The 17,631-nt window shown below is 39.5% G+C and overlaps 2 protein-coding genes across 2 annotated transcripts in view; both read right to left on the bottom strand.

Annotated features, from left to right (window-relative positions):
- Positions 1–13,383: 13,383 nt before the first annotated feature.
- The window catches only part of LOC121390786 (piRNA biogenesis protein EXD1-like), a 29,543-nt gene continuing 25,295 nt past the window's right edge, over positions 13,384–17,631 (bottom strand). Inside the window, exons 5-6 of the mRNA XM_041522711.1 lie at positions 17,349–17,469; positions 13,384–15,957 (exon numbers count right to left, since the gene is read on the bottom strand). Of these exons, the coding sequence (XP_041378645.1) occupies positions 17,410–17,469 (60 nt within the window). The 3' untranslated portion in view covers positions 13,384–15,957; positions 17,349–17,409. The remainder of the gene's footprint in view (positions 15,958–17,348; positions 17,470–17,631) is intronic.
- On the bottom strand, positions 14,385–16,454 carry LOC121389775. Its single transcript, XM_041521423.1, has 3 exons — positions 16,399–16,454; positions 15,206–15,957; positions 14,385–14,413 (listed from the first exon to the last, which is right to left on the bottom strand). Exons 1-3 carry the CDS (start codon positions 16,452–16,454, stop codon positions 14,385–14,387), a joined length of 837 nt encoding a protein of 278 aa, XP_041377357.1.

Here is a 17,631-nt window from a genome sequence, read left to right as displayed (position 1 = left end):
ATACACACACAAACACACACTCTCTCTCTGTCTCTCTGTCTCTGTCTCTGTCTGTCTGTCTCTGTCTGTCTCTCTCTCTCTCTCTCTCTCTCTCTCTCTCTCTCTCTCTCTCTCTCTCTCTCTCTCTCTCTCTCTCTCTCTCTCTCTCTCTCCACTTTCCCTTTAGTAGCAAGGGATATTTTAAAAAGCATTATCCCACAAACAGGATAGCACAAACTGGTCTAGAATTATTTGGTGTCTATGAACCAAATTATGGATGTGGCATTAATATTAAATTAAGCTTGTCGTGTCTTATTTCGTCTTAATGTCATTATTGCTGTTGCCGAGACTAAAGTCCCCCCACCCCCAAAAAAAAAAAAAACACACACACAAAAAACCCCCACAAACAACAACAAAAAACAAACAAACAAACATAAACCTCAACATACTATACAACAAAACAAAACACGATTAAATATTTTATTCTTTCACAATTGCCATTGTTTGTCAATCTGAAGAAGACCCTAGTTTAAAAAAAAGTTAGTTTGTTTTGTTTAACTACACCACTAGTGCACATTGGTTCATTAATCATCTGCTATTGGCTGTCAAAACATTTGGTACTTTTGACATATTAGTCTAAGAGAGGATGCCAGCTACATTGTTCCATTAGTAGCAATGGATATTTTAAAAAGCATTATCCCACAAACAGGATAGCACATACCACGGCCTTTGAAACATGTATACCAGTTGTGGTGCACTGGCAGGAACCAGAAATAGCCCAATGGGCTCACCGACTGGGATCGATCCAACACCGACCGCGCGTCAGACGATCGGTTTACTACTGGCTATGTCCCGTCCCAAACCCTAGTTTATTCACAACACTAAATTGACATGTTAATGACTCGTCCACCTGCTACGACAAGAAATCCGACACACCTGTTTGAAATCGGGCCATTCTGTGTTTGGGATAGAGGTGTCGGGTGTCTCTTTGTGGCGTGTGTACTAGTCGGAACAATACACGTTTAATGTTATTAGTGAATCCTAAATATTCAAACTCTTAGCCTGTAGATCAGATTCAAGAAGGCATATATATTTTAGACTCTCTAGTGGTCTCAGATTTCGAAATCGATAGTTTACTACACTAAGAGCCACCTAGTCCTCTTCTGGCGTATAAAAACAGGCGCGAATCCATAGCACCCAAACCAACCCCCTGGTCCCTTCTCCCACCCACCCCAACCTTGCCTGTCCTGGGTGGAGGAGCCGGCCGAGGCCGACACCTGTGCCCATGACAAGCGTGAGCTAAAACAGCTTGCTGTGAATGTGCACGTTAATCCCTATACCATACCCTGGATGCAATTAATGAAACTGAAATTATATACTAACGGTAAATTATTTCACTAGAGACATAAATTTAATAATAACTGGTAACTCGTTTATTATCCTCTATTTAATGTTCCAAGCCCCGAGTGAGTGTTCCGCAAGGCTCAATGGGTAGGTGTAAACCACTTGCACCGACCAGTAATCCATAACTGGTTTTTGCTATCCTGTCTGTGGGAAGCGCAAATAAAAGATCCCTTGCTGCTAATCGGAAAGAGTAGCCCATGAAGTGGAGATAGCGGGTTTCCTCTCAAAATCTGTGTGGTCCTTAACCATATGTCTGACGCCATATAACGGTAAATAAAATGTGTTGAGTGCGTCGTTAAATAAAACATTTCTTTCTTTCTATTTAATGTCTTAGGTTGCAGATCGGTTGATAGAAGAGAACCAAGGGAGACAACCCCCACCCAAAGCAAAGTTACTTGACGTGTGTGAGAAATATGGCGTCGATGTATCTTCAATGAAGAAGAAAGATGACCTTGGGGTAAGCACCGAGTGGAGTAAGAATGTGTGTGTGTGTGTGTGTGTGTGTGTGTGTGCGTGTGTGTGTGTGTGTGTGCGTGCGTGTGTGTGTGTGTGTGTGAAGTGAAGTGATTTTAAACAAATACATCAAGGCAACACTTTCACTGTCATGTTCTAAAAACATAACCAAAAGGCTGAGACACTCTTAGCCTTCATTCTGGTCTCGTCCTCTGCGTACTTAATTATCACTTGAAGATAAAAACAAATAAAATAAGTAAACAGACAAACATAACACAAATTATAACTAATCAAATATTATTTATAAAAGGTAGTATATACTTAGCGCCTTTTGAAAAACTGTCTATGGACAATTTTAACCAACGAAATTATGGTATGTGTTAGAAATGGCAGGGTGTGCATTTTACGGTCGCCCGAGGCGAGTGACAACAAAGAAAGAAGGAAGGAAATGTTGTAATTAACGATTCATTCAACACATTTTATTTACGGTTATATGGCGTCGGACATATCGTTAAAGACGACACAGATATTGAGAGGAAACCTGCTGTCGCCACTTCATGGGCTACTCTTTTCGATAAGCGGCAAGGGATCTTTTATATGCAACATCCCACAGACAAACTTGACAAATTTATTGCCACTTAACGTCTATTTACATATACCAAAAATTTCGATCCCTACTGTATATAAAAGATACAAGGTCCATCACTTGCCATTTTGGTGCGATTTTCGTATTTCTCAAATATCAATTTTTTACGTAATAATTGATTACCTGCTAAAACCCGGTATAGCAGAAGACGCAAAATATCAAAGTAGATCGCGTATGTATACTTACACATTTTTTGTTCACTTTATTTTTTTTCAGTAATCAAATTAACTAATGAACACGATACCTAAAAACATTCTGTAAACTTAGTGCAAAATAGTTACGATTATTATTTAATCCCGTTGCCATAGAAATGAATCAACAGTGTTAAAATAACTATCATTATCTTACACCAGTAATTTAAAATGTACTTTCTTTTTATACAATCTATGAACATAAACATCCATAAAAAAATAATATGGTGCTATATTCAGACACACATTTTTTTTTACTTTTAAAGGGACATTCCATACATATTTAACGCATTCATTTCTTTCAAAGAAGGACCCTCCTCCTCGGTGTGAACATTGTCAGTGTACACCGACTATGCGTCACATTTTGGTGGAGTGTGATCATCTCAAGCCGACGAGAAATTATATATTTGGCAAGAGAAATGTTTTGGAATCTTTTAAATTCCACCCAGAATAATGTTAAAGTTTTTATAACACTGATTTCTATACAAAATTTTAAAATATACTTTACCTTGATTTATGTATTGTATTATACTCCCCCACCCCATCTCTTTACACTGTGGTTTTATATTATACAAATAATATTTTCATTTATTACCAGCAGGCGCGGATCCAGGATTTTTTAATAGAGGTGGGCCCAAAAGCCGTTCTTGTTTTTGAAAATAGAATTTAAAGGGACATTCCTGAGTTTGCTGCATTGTAAGATGTTTCCGACTAATAAAATATTTCTACGATTAAACTTGCTTATTAAATATATTTTCTTGTTTAGAATATCAGTGTCTGTATATTCAATGTGCTTCTGGTCGTCTTAATATTTGTAAGAAGCCCAAACTGGATTTTGTCTTCAAATAACTTCGTACGTACTTCTCTCCAAGCTTTACATAGACCTAATAAAACAAATTTTGAAAATTGATTTATGTGTATATATAGTACTTTGTACGACTAATGTAGCCTAATCACCGTTAACCAGCTAAAAGAAGAGAAAATAATGTTAGACTTCCGATATTAAAATTTCCTCTTCTATGGGTATTAGTTTCCTTTCGGGGGGGGGGGGGGGGGGGGGGGGGGGGGGGGGGGGGAGCTCTTTGTCGGGGGTTCGAACGCTTGCATAGTATTCATTCTGGAAAGTCAGCTGTACCGAGATTACGTTTAGAGGGAATTTCCTTAGCATGTATCTGATCTGGAAAAACGATTCCTGCGTAGACTGAGATCAAAGACGGGCGAAACCATTCCAGCCGTCATCCTCAGACTAAAATGGCTTTGCGCAGAAGAAAGTATGGATCAGCGAATAAAGGAGTTCCACGAAAACCCGTCCGGTGTGGAGATAAACACCGGTGAACACAAGAAGTACAAGTTTTTCTTGAGCGGTCCTGGCGTTCCCATGGGTCTAAAACAGAAAGAAAAGAGTTTTCTTCTTGAACTGCAACAAGCTGGTAAAGTTCAGAGACCACGACCCAGAAGACGCCAATGGTATGACGATTATGGTGATGATGATGATTATTATTTTTCTAATTATGATTACTAATTTCCCCTGGTTTTCTGATCTGCTAGAGGACTTTAATCTCGGCAACAGCAATACGGATATCAAGACAAAATAAGACAGCACAAACTTTTATTTAGTATTAAGGTCACTGGCTCAAAATACATTATAAAATAAAAACAACTTTATCGCACGCTTGTGGTAAATGATAGGAAATCATCACTTTGCATTTGTGTTCAGGATACATTATATTATAGAGTAGATTACTTGTAATTGCATCAGCTTGACAATAATAATCGATGGTTGTAGATGTGAATGTTTATCAATAAAGGAATTGAGAAACATGGTTGTTGTGTTTAGTCCTCTGTACCGGTCCAACCGGAAGGGATTACAGGTTTCATCTCTGTCCTCTGTATTCCCATTGAACCTTTTACTCCAAATTGGGCGGGATGTAGCCCAGTGGTAAATCGCTCGCTTGATGCGCGGTCTGTTTGGTATCGATCCCCGTCGGTGGGCCTATTGGGCTGTTTCTCGTTCCAGCCACTGCACCACGACTGGTATATCAAAGGCCGTGGTATGTACTATCCTGTATGTGGGAAAGTGGTTATAAAAGATCCCTTGCTGCTAATCAAAACGAGTAGCCCATGAAGTGGCGACAGCGGGTTTCCTCACTATATATCTGTGTGGTCCTTAACCATATGTCTGACGCCATATAACCGTAATTAAATGTGTTGAGTGCGTCGTTATATAAAACATTTCCGTCCAGTATCTCCAAGCGAAGTTGATAAACTAAGAATACCCCAAATACAATACTGAAAACACTATGGTGGAACAATACACTTTATTTTGGATTAGGCTACGATCAGTACTCCCGCACAGACAGATGGCATGGAGTAACGCGTCTTTAAAGGAACATTCCTGAGTTTGCTGCATTGTAAGATGTTTCCGACTAATAAAATATTTCTACAATTAAACTTACATATTATATATATATTATATATATATATATATATATATATATATATATATATATATATATATTCTGGTTTAGAATAGCAGTGTGTGTATATTCAATGTGTTTCTGGTAGTCTTAATATTTGTAAGAAGCCCAAACTGGATTTTTTGTCTTCAAATAATTTCGTACGTACGAAAAAGATAGTTTTTAGGAAATAAAATGAAATTTAACCTAGTACAAATATCAGAAACACGTTTAATATACAGCCATTTATATTTTATGCAGAAAAATATATTTGATATGTAATTTCAGTCGTCAAAAAGTCTCTGTTAGTCGATAGCATCTTAAAAATTGCAGCAAACTCAGGAATGTCCCTTTAAAAACTAACGCTGATAACAATGAATGTCAGACCAAAACACGTACAGACGCAAACCCCAAAAATGTCAGAAAAATACCCCATTGTATTTGGGCGATTCCATCTGAGCTGTCCGATACCACTGTTTAAAAAGTATCAAAGGAATGAATGGATGTTAACGACATCCCAGCACAAAAATACACATCGGCTATTGTGTGTCATATAAAGGTATGTATATGGAAATATTATTTATACAATTATGTAAAAACACGGTGTAAAGAGCTATGTGAAAAATGCAATGCTACACAAATATTAAGGTAAGTCTAATTTAAAATTTGGTATTACAAATCAGTGTTTTAAAAACTTTAAAATGAATTCAGGGTGGAATTTAAAAGATTCCAAAACATTTCTGTTCACAAATATATAATTTCTCGTCGGCTTTAAATGATTACACTCCACCAAAATGTGATGCACAGTTAGTGTACGCTGACAATGTTCACACTGAGGAATCAACGTTTAAGACTAACCAGTTTCTCAGGTCCACAACACCCCCTTTTATTTTGCCAGCAACACCAGATCTTTTCCAAAAGAGGGTGAATTCTGGTTCAAACGTCAGCCGTGGGCAGAAACAAACTGAGCAATTTCACGAAAACCATGACACAAGCTGCTAATTTAACTGGCATAAACGATTCACAGTGCACGGAAAACAATGCTTCAGACTTTAAATGATAACAAGTGTGCTCCCACACATATCATGCAGTTGTCAGGGCACAAAACAAAATGTTGCATCGGCCAAGGCATATGCCAGAATATCGGCAAAATGCTTGTTTGCAAATCGAAATCTCCTACACGCCTGCCCGTTTCCACACCTGAGTAAAATGCAGTTGCTTCGACATCTGCATAATTTCAAACACACAAGCAAATGTTTGGTTCCACTAAATCATCCAACTGTGATATATTGGGTACATTATTTGCATGACCAATATACGGTGGCATTTTTAACATCAGTGTCAACACCGGACGTCAATCGAATGAGCCCCACCATTCACTATGTTCAAAACATCGTCGCATCATAACATCAAATGAATCGGAAAATTCTGATGGAAATTAACCTCATTCTGTATTTTAAATCCATATTTAGAGTTCTAATTTAATTTCTTTACACAACTTTTCATATGTTCGCGTAATTTCTCTTAGAAAAAAGTTCAAATTCCAATGACGCACAAATTAGACATCTTTGACATTGTGAAAGACTGTCACATATTTACAAAGTTCTGCAATTTCTTAATTTTGTTAAAACGTATATGTACTATGTTTAATGACAAAAAACGTAAAGTGGTCATAAAGTGTTAAAACTCTTTCTCCATAATGTTTGTTTTCAATCAAAATGCACGAAAATTACACATTTTAATTTGGGACTATATTTTGTAGTGAACGAATCAGGCGATACCCGGGTAAGCACTCATTTCGCATAGTCTATTTCCATAAAAGGTAAACGTTTATTTGTTTTGGTTATTTTAAATTAAAACAGATAATGGGTAATAAATAGGATATTAAACTCGCTAAAGCTCGTGACAATTGAAAATTATTTTACTGGGACATAAACATGACACGAAATCGAAGGTCGTTTAATATCCTTTAAATACCTTTCGTGACACCCAATAACCGATGAGTATTTGTGTGCTGGGGTGTCGTTAAACGTTCATTAATTCATTCATTAAACATTCATTAATTCATTTTTTCATTAAACATTAATTCATTCAATCAATCTGAAGATTACTAGTTTCAGACGGAAGCCAAATACTGATGGTGTTGAAGCAAGAACCATCAAAAACTTGCTGTAATGAAGACATTTGGGAAGATACCTCCAGAGCACATTGATTTATTAACCATGCTCTATTGGTTGTCAAACATTTCGTAATTCAGACATATAGTCTTAGAGAGAAAACACGCTACATTTTCCATTGTAGCCAGGGATCTTTTATATGTACCATTTCATAACAGAATAACACATACCACATTCTTTGATATACCTGTCGTGGTTGACTGGCTATAACAAGAAATAACCCAATGGGCCTACCAACGGGGATCGGTGCTAGACTGACCGCTCATCAAGCGAGCGTTTTACCACTTGGCTACGTCCCGCCGGGTGGTTGTAGGAGCAACTAAGTATGGGGCTGTTAATGGCAAGGAGAAGACGGCAAAGTCTGGGTTTTACCACTTGGCTACGTCCCGCCGGGTGGTGGTAGGAGCAACTAAGTATGGGGCTGTTAATGGCAAGGAGAAGACGGCAAAGTCTGGGTTTTACCACTTGGCTACGTCCCGCCGGGTGGTTGTAGGAGCAACTAAGTGTGGGGCTGTTAATGGCAAGGAGAAGACGGCAAAGTCTGGGTTTTACCACTTGGCTACGTCCCGCCGGGTGGTTGTAGGAGCAACTAAGTATGGGGCTGTTAATGGCAAGGAGAAGACGGCAAAGTCTGGGGTTTACCACTTGGCTACGTCCCGCCGGGTGGTTGTAGGAGTAACTAAGTATGGGGCTGTTAATGGCAAGGAGAAGACGGCAAAGTCTGGGGTTTACCACTTGGCTACGTCCCGCCGGGTGGTTGTAGGAGCAACTAAGTATGGGGCTGTTAATGGCAAGGAGAAGACGGCAAAGTTTGGGTTTTTGTTTTTTTTCTTTTTAATGACACCACAAGGGCAAATAAATAAAATGAGTAAATAAATAATGTGACATTGTTCCATTCACTGCAAGAGAAATAAAGAGCCAAACGTTATATGCATATATTGCACAGGTAAACAACCGTTTCATCTTGGCTAATCAGCAAATATGATAGAACGTGTTAAATAAGGTATTTTTTTATTGTATGACGTCCAAACAAAGAATAGGAATGGATTTTGAGTCAAATATCAGTTCGATGCGCCCACAGCATTCGTCAAAACTTGAAGCAGTCAAAATGGTCATTCACAAGCAGGATCGTCTGATAAAATCAGAGGTTCAGTAGCGCGTATGGCCTCCATGTGTACCCACTACTGCAATGTTACGACCGCTCATTGATTGACTGACTGATGCGTGTAAAGACTGCATTAAAGATACGGAGATTGTACCCTGTTATTGCATATCCAGAATGTTTAGTTCATCTCTCTTGCATTACCACAAAGATGACTGCCACCCCAGACTAGTGTATATACTACAGCACGTGCAGTTCTACCTTTATTCTCTTTGTATTATTTTTACGGTTAGGTGTTTTTTTTTACTTCAGAGACAATGCAAGATAAGCTGCATGCCTTGGCTTTCTAGGATTTTGTCTTCACCCCTGTATTAAAAATTAGATATCTTCTGTATAATTTAATGGTAATTTGTAAAGAAACAGTTTATGTATACTTGATTTCTTTTTTTTTCAATAAATGCTATTTGAGTTGGTATTGGTTGAAGAATATGTTTTATGTGAATCTTAACTTTACTCATTATTAAGTTACATCCCAATCCATCGGTTTTCTTTTGAAGCAAACGGACTATATCCGGTGAGCACATGGTTATTATTCAATAAAGAACATTCTAATTTTGATTTTGGCTGTGCAGTTAAATTCCATGTGATAATTAGAGGGCCAGAAAGACTTTGTTTTCAACTGGCCTTGCTTGCGACCATGGTTTTCATGTTAAATTTCAACCCAGTAAATCCACACGAATAAATAAATAACTTCTGTGACCTATATATGTATTTACCTTTAGTTGTATGGTATGACATGAAACAGATAAATCAGTCTTCACTTAGAAGATTCGAACCAAAGACCCTCAGTATGAAAGTCCAGCGCTCTTAACAACTGAGCTAATAGGGAAACACCCACTAACGACTGCCATTAGGATCACTCTATAGGGTGTATACTACCAAATCAAATCCCATAGACGACAATAGTAACGTATATGGCGCTAAAACTCCTACCTGCAGCGTATCAATCGACATAAACGCCAGGGATATAAATGCTACCACCCCTAACACTTAAAGTGAACCAGATACTTGATACTGTGGTACCAGATGAAATAAAATTGCATACATTTTTAGCCCAGATGAAATTATTTTTGTTACAACCAACACACTCACATTTATCACCAATCACAGGACTTGTGGTGTTCACTTCTCTATCAAAAGCTGGGTGCACCTCAAACTTTGACCCAGCCGGACGTTATTTGGTTTAGTACTATCTATACTAACACTACTTCACACCCCGCCCCTCCAAATGAAACTAAAGTTTTTGTTTAACGACACCGGCTATTGGATATCAAGCATTTGGTAATTCTGACATAGTTTTAGAGAGGAAACCCGTAAATTTCTTCCATTAGTAGTAAGGATTATTGTATATGCACCATCCTACAGACATGATAGTACATAACACGGCCTTTGATATACCAGTCGTGGTGCATTGGCAGGAACGAGAAATGGGCCACTGAACGGGATCGATCCTACACCGAGTGCGCATACGGTGAGCGCTTTACCACTGGGCTACGTAATCCCCCTCCCACCCTCTCCAAATGAAACTACGTCCCGAAGCTTTGGGCCAGGAATTAATGAATGCTTAATGACTCCCCAGCACAAAAATGCACATCGGTTGTTCCGTGTCAAACAAAGGTAAGTACATAAATATGATTATTTACACCATATAATTATGTAAAACTAAATTACAGTCCACCAAAATGTGGCTCACATTGAGAAAGGGGGGCCTCTTAAGGCGGTGCGTATAATTAAAGTTGATTTGCTGCTAGCCTGTAAGAATAATTTATGAGACGGCAGTAGGTTTCCTCTGTTATTCTTTAAAAGTGTTGAAATATCCATATCTCATACACAATTAGCCGTAGTTTAAAATGTGATAAGCTGTCGTTGAAAAGTTAAACGTTTTTGTTTAACGAGACCAGTAGAGTGCACTTTGTGCTGGAGTGTCGTACCGGCCTCGGTGGCGCAGTGGTTAAGCCATCGGACTACAGTCTGGTAGGTACAGGGGTCGCAGCCCGGGACCTGCTCCAACAAAGAGTCAGTTCGTAAGGGCTCATTGGGTAGGTGTAAGGCACTACAAACTCTTCTCTCTCACTAAACAACTAACCCATTGTACTGGACAGACAACTCAGATAGCTGAGGTATGTGCCCAGGACAGCGTGCTTGAACCTTAATTGGATATAAGCACGAAAATAAGTTGAAATGGAGTGTCGTTAAACATTTATTCATTTTGTGCGGTGCCCGCATCGGCCAGGCATATTTCACGCATTCATTTATTTTAAAGAAGGACCCACCTCCTCGGTAAGAATCGACTGTGCGCCACATTTTGGTGGAGTATAAATCATCTGAAGCTGACTGGGGCGGGACGTAGCCCAGTGGTAAAGCGTTCGCTTGATGAGCGGTCGGTCTAGGATCGATCCCCGTCGGTGGGCCCATTGGGCTATTTCTCGTTCCAGCCAGTTCACCACGACTGGTGTATCAAGGGCCGTGGCATGTACTGTCCTGTCTGTGGGATGGTGCATATAAAAGATCCCTTGCTGCTAATCGAAAAGAGTAGTCCATGAAGTGGCTACAGCGGGTTTCCTTTGTCAATATCTGTGTGGTCCTTACCCATATTATGTCTGACGCCATATAGCCTAAAATAAAATGTGTTGAGTACGCCGACGAGAAACGATTTTCTTTAGCAACAGAAATGTTTTTGAATTTGTTTAATTCCACCCAGAATTAATTTTAAAGTTTTTAAAACACTGATTTATATTACCTTAATATTTGTATTGTGTAATACCTTTTTCCACAGCTTTTTTACACTGGTTTTATATAATTGAATAAATAATATTTCAATATACTTACCTTTTCTGACACTGAATAGCCGATGTCTATTTTTGGGCTGGGGTGTCGTTAAACATTCATTCATACATTCATTTACTGCAGTTGTAGAGAAAGGAAGCTAAGGTTATATGGCGTCGGACATAAAGTTAAGGATCATACAGATATTGAGAGAGGAAACCCGCTGCGGCCACTTCATGGACTACTCTTTTCCAGTTGTATAGAAGCAAGATAGTTTTAAATGATGTTTCCATTCAACACATCTTCGCAAGCTAAGGTGCTTATAGTGCACGACCTGCCTCGGTGGCGCAGTGGTTAAGCCATCGGACTACAAGCTGGCAGGTACAGGGTTCGCAGCCCGGTACCGGTTCCAACCCAGAGCGAGTTATTAAGGGCTCAGTGGGTAGGGCCACTACACCCTCTTCTCTCTCATTAACCACTAATCTACTGTCCTGGATAGACAGCCCAGATAGCTGAGGGGTTTGCCCATGACAGCGTGTTTGAACCTTAATTGGTATACTTACCTTTTATGACACCAAATAGCCGATGTGTATTTTTGTGCTGGGGTGTCATTAAACATTCATTAATTCATTCATTTACTCCAGTTGTATAGAAAGGAAGCTAATGTTTTATTTAACGAAGACCTCAACACATTTTGTTTTCGGTTATATGGCGTCGGACATATGGTTAAGGACCACACAGATATTGAGAGAGGAAAGTCGCTGCGGCCACTTCATGGGCTACTCTTTTCCAGAGTTGTATAGAACCAAGATACTTAATTACGGTTATATGGCGTCGGACATGTGGTTAAGGATAACACAGATATTGATAGAGAAAATCCGCTGCGTCCAATTCATGCACTACTCTTTTCCAGTTGTATAGAAGCAAGATAGTTTTAAATGCTCTTTTCCACAGACAGGATATCTTCACAAGCCGAGGTCCGTATAGTGCACGGAATGGTACCACGGCTTGCGAGGACACAGACAGGACAGCAACGGTTGTAAATACCAATTGTGTACTACTGGTTGCATTTCATTTCAACTTATTTTCATGCTTATATCCAATTAAGGTTCAAGGTCGCACGTCAGCTATCTGGGCTGTATGTCCAGGACAGCGAGTTAAGTGGTTAGTAAGAGAGAAGACGGTGTAGTGGCCTTACACCTATCCGCCGAGTCGTTAAAACTCGCTCTGGGTGCGAGCCGATGAAGGGCTGCGAACCCTGAACCTACCAGCCTTATGTTCGATGGCTTAGCCACGACACCACCGAGACCGATTACTGGTTGCAACGGGAAATGGAATCGGTCTTGTGACCAGTCTAGTGCATGATGGTCAGGTCAGGTAATAGAATTTAAGGTGCGCATTCAGAAAAAGCTGTTGTAGCACACGCCTGTCATGGGTACAGGTGTCGGCTCTTGCCGGCTCCTCCGTCCAGGACAGGAAATAATGCATAATAAACAAAACAACAGTTCACATAATATACTTGTACAAAATTAATTAAGGGCCACTAGATTTCTGGTAATTCTTTGCCATAATATTTCGGAACATTTTGATCACAGATGACTGCTAAACATCGTTTTAGTAAAATCTGACTAGTCATACACGCAGAAACCTTCCAGTCAGTGGCGTTTTCGTGCGTTTATGAAAACTACCGAAATGTCCAGCCAGTTACATTCAGACTACCAACTGCCACGACAAAGTTTGCCAACTTTTTTTTATCTCACGACTTCTACGACTGTCCAGTTGCTTGTCTGAGCGCTCTCACAACTCGATTCTCGTCGTATACAACTCCTACGACCGATTAGTTGTTAATCTGAGCGCACCCTTCTAAGTCGGGAGTTGGGGAAATTACAACGCAACCGTCGATTGGCCAACTTCGTCGTGACAGCTGATAGACTAAGACTAGCATACCGATACTTGTCATTTTGTTTGCTCCAAATTGTTTAAATCATTAAATTTAAAAACATACTGCAATGTTGATACCTTACAACAGAAGGTGGGGTTGGGTATTGTTGTTAGGGTTTGGGGTTGTTGTTTGTTTGGGGTGTTTTTTTTTTTTTTTGGGGGGGGAGCATGTTTCACGATGTTTAACAAAACATGCTGTACAAATCTAAATTTGTTGAGTATATTTAATTGCATTAAAACAAAGTTGAATATAATATACAATATAAATCACTTTCATGAATAAAGTCTATTAGCAAACGATAAAAAAGGGTTAATAATAACCATAATCATGATTATGATATAGTTCGCGTCTCTGGGTTGCGGTCTGTGAAGGGTTAATAATAACCATAATAATATCATTGGCGTCTCTGGGTTCCGGTCTGTGAAGGGTTAATCATAACCATAATCATATCATTGGCGTCTCTGGGTTCCAGTCTGTGAAGGGTTAATAATAACCATAATAATATCATTGGCGTCTCTGGGTTCCGGTCTGTGAAGGGTTAATAATAACCATAATAATATCATTGGCGTCTCTGGGTTCCAGTCTGTGAAGGGTTAATAATAACCATAATAATATCATTGGCGTCTCTGGGTTCCGGTCTGTGAAGGGTTAATCATAATCATACCATTGTTGTCTCTGGGTTCCGGTCTGTGAAGGGTCAATAATAACCATAATCATATCATTGACGTCTCTGGGTTGCGGTCTGTGAAGGGTTAACAATAACCATAATCATAGCATTGGCGTCTCTGGGTTGCGATCTGTGAAGGGTTAATCATAACTATGATCATATCATTGACGTCTCTGGGTTCCAGTCTGTGAAGGGTTAATAATAACCATAATCATACCATTGACGTCTCTGGGTTGCGGTCTGTGAAGGGTTAATAATAACCATAATCATATCATTGGCGTCTCTGGGTTGCGGTCTGTGAAGGGTTAATAATAACCATAATCATATCATTGGCGTCTCTGGGTTGCGGTCTGTGAAGGGTTAATAATAAACATAATCATATCATTGGCGTCTCTGGGTTGCGGTCTGTGAAGGGTTAATAATAACCATAATCATATCATTGGCGTCTCTGGGTTGCGGTCTGTGAAGGGTTAATAATAACCATAATCATATCATTGGCGTCTCTGGGTTGCGGTCTGTGAAGGGTTAATAATAACCATAATCATATCATTGGCGTCTCTGGGTTGCGATCTGTGAAGGGTTAATCATAACTATGATCATATCATTGACGTCTCTGGGTTCCAGTCTGTGAAGGGTTAATAATAACCATAATCATACCATTGGCGTCTCTGGGTTGCGGTCTGTGAAGGGTTAATAATAACCATAATCATATCATTGACGTCTCTGGGTTGCGGTCTGTGAAGGGTTAATAATAACCATAATCATAGCATTGGCGTCTCTGGGTTGCGATCTGTGAAGGGTTAATCATAACTATGATCATATCATTGACGTCTCTGGGTTGCGGTCTGTGAAGGGTCTGTGAAGGGTTAATAATAACCATAATCATACCATTGGCGTCTCTGGGTTGCGGTCTGTGAAGGGTTAATAATAACCATAATCATATCATTGGCGTCTCTGGGTTGCGGTCTGTGAAGGGTTAATAATAACCATAATCATATCATTGGCGTCTCTGGGTTCCGGTCTGTGAAGAGTTAATAATAACCATAATCATAGCGTCTCTGGGTTGCGGTCTGTGAAGGGTTAATATTAACCATAATCATATCATTGGCGTCTCTGGGTTGCGGTCTGTGAAGAGTTAATAATAACCATAATCATAGCGTCTCTGGGTTGCGGTCTGTGAAGGGTTAATATTAACCATAATCATATCATTGGCGTCTCTGGGTTGCGGTCTGTGAAGGGTTAATAATAAACATAATCATATCATTGGCGTCTCTGGATTCCAGTCTGTGAAGGGTTAATAATAGCCATAACCAGAATTATGATATCGTTGGCGTCTTCTGGGTTGAGGCCTCTGAACTTTACCTGCTCGTTCCAATTCATGAAGGAAGCTAGTTGCTTTCTGTTTTAGACGCCTGGGGACATTAGGACTGCTCAAGTAAAACTTGTACTTCCCGTGCTCTCCGCTGTTTATCTCCACAGCGGACGGGTTTTCGTGAAACTTCTTTATTCGCTCGTCCAAACGTTCTTCTGCACAAAGCCAAAACAGCCTGAGAATGACGGGTGAAAAGGTGCTGTCGTGTTCTCCCTTTGGTCTCAATCTACGCAGGAATCGTTTTTCCAGTTCTGATATATGCTTCGGTGGCGTTTGGAGGTTGTACTTTATTGCCATATCTTTTTGCAGAATGGCGTCAATTTTCCCAAGTACTGTTTCGCAGATTTTGTGGACCCGACTGTCAACATGTTCTGTTCCGTCTCTCAAGATGCGCAAATCTGCATTTATAGGGACATACGAGACGCCCTTTTCGGCCACTTCCGCCTTTAGAGCTTCTATGTCGTGCTTTATCTGATTACTTTTCATGTCCTGGATAATCCGGTTGTACTCTTTCGCTTCTGACATCCCCATTCGTTTAATAACCGCTTTGTGGTCTTCGTTTTCCATGTCACTTAGGTCCAAAGGTTGTTTGTATTCGGTTTCCATCTGGTGTAGAATCGCGGTACTGACTTCAATCCGTCTGGCTTCCTGGATGTCATGCACCTTATCGTCCCATCGGTATCTCAGATCATCTTCAGTTCGTTCTTTCAGGAGTGATGTTAAACCCTTCAGCTCAATACGTCTGCAATGTAAACATTACTATTACTATTTGAATGTCTACACTATATATCTGTGGCGACAGTGTCGCTTCGTCGTCACAGATACGTAACACTTAATTATTTGTCGCTTCGTCGTCACAGATACTTAACACATAATTATTTGTCGCTTCGTCGTCACAGATACGTAACACTTCATTATTATCTATGAATATATATTAATAAAGTTTTTCTCCATTCATCCGTGACTGTGTACAAAGCACGTGATCACTGTGTTTACAAAGCGACATTGGCAGGAAGTCAAGCTGGTCAACGCAAAGTTTGATATTTGATATATAGGGAATAACTGGTTACTCATGTTACCTCTAAATGTCACACATATCATCAAATATCAGGTTATACATCATTTGTGTAACCCAGCAAATACATTTTAATGACATTTGTTACTTTTAAATGGTCCAAAATACTTTCTGAGGGCTAACTTACATAGGTAATGATATTGGTTTATTGCCGAAGCAGCCATCTTGGAAAATGGCCGCTACGGTCGCCACAGGCCATATTGAGAATGCCTTCAATCTTTTAAAATGCTCTCTATGATGTCTAGTATGTGTGTGCCAAGACTCATGCTTTTATCACGATTCGGTCTCTCTTTTTTTTTCTTTTTTTCTTTTTCTTTTTTTGCACATATCCTCTGGACTACAACAGATATTTTTGCTTAATAATTATAAACTGTTGAAACTAATATAATTGAAAGATAACGGTGTTCAGTGGGGACTGCACTTGTTTAACTTCACACAATTTCGCGTACTAATAAGATTTAAAAGTATCTTGATAGAGCGATTGTCTACATCTGATTACGGTGAAAGTCTGACATTTGACAGACCGCTACAGTTCGAGAGCCTGAACACCGTTCAGTTATGTCTAAGATATCAAAAAAAATGTGAATATTAGTTTTACAAAGTAATATAAATATACTGGGATTGACAGTATTAGGTTAAATAATATAGGAAAGAAAATAAATGGAAGTTCAAGAAATGTCGTGACGTAGATGACACTGAGATGTGACACCATTCCGATTTTAATAAATTTTAAGTCTTAATCGGACAGATAGATCACAAGTGCTCGACAATCACCAAAAAAAGAAGTTTGTTGTGTGTAACGACACCACTAGAGCACATTGAGTCATTAATCATCGGCTATTGGATGTCAGATACTTGGTAATTTTATCAGTGTTAGAGAGGAAACCCGCTACATTTTATCATTAGTAACAAGTAATCTTTTATAGGCCTATGCACCATCCCACAGTCAGGATAGCACATACCACGGTCTCTGACTGTAATGAGAGCGTATTTATGTACAAATGTCCGTCTAGCTGTCTTACAGTCAGAGTACTCGGGCTAATATCTGTAGTCTATACCGTTTCATTTCTTCGTACAACTCCGGAATGAGGACTCTGACGTCTGTTGTTGCGTAGTCTGTCATCTCTTCTGTAAACAGACGGTGTTCCCAGTACTCCCCATCGGTTTTCGTCCATTTATCTTGAAAAGGGTAAACATTTGAATTATAATCAGTCTAGTGTGCCCCCAATCTGATTATAATTAGCTCTACTGGTCTACCAGCATTGCGTGGACTCCCGTGTCCAGGTGACACTTCGTTTGTACATTATAATTTAAATATCGACCAATCACACTATTTTGGAG

Source organism: Gigantopelta aegis, chromosome 15 (genome assembly GCF_016097555.1).
Source record: "Gigantopelta aegis isolate Gae_Host chromosome 15, Gae_host_genome, whole genome shotgun sequence".
Classification (NCBI taxonomy): domain Eukaryota; kingdom Metazoa; phylum Mollusca; class Gastropoda; order Neomphalida; family Peltospiridae; genus Gigantopelta; species Gigantopelta aegis.
This window is presented reverse-complemented; position numbering and strand designations above follow the sequence as displayed.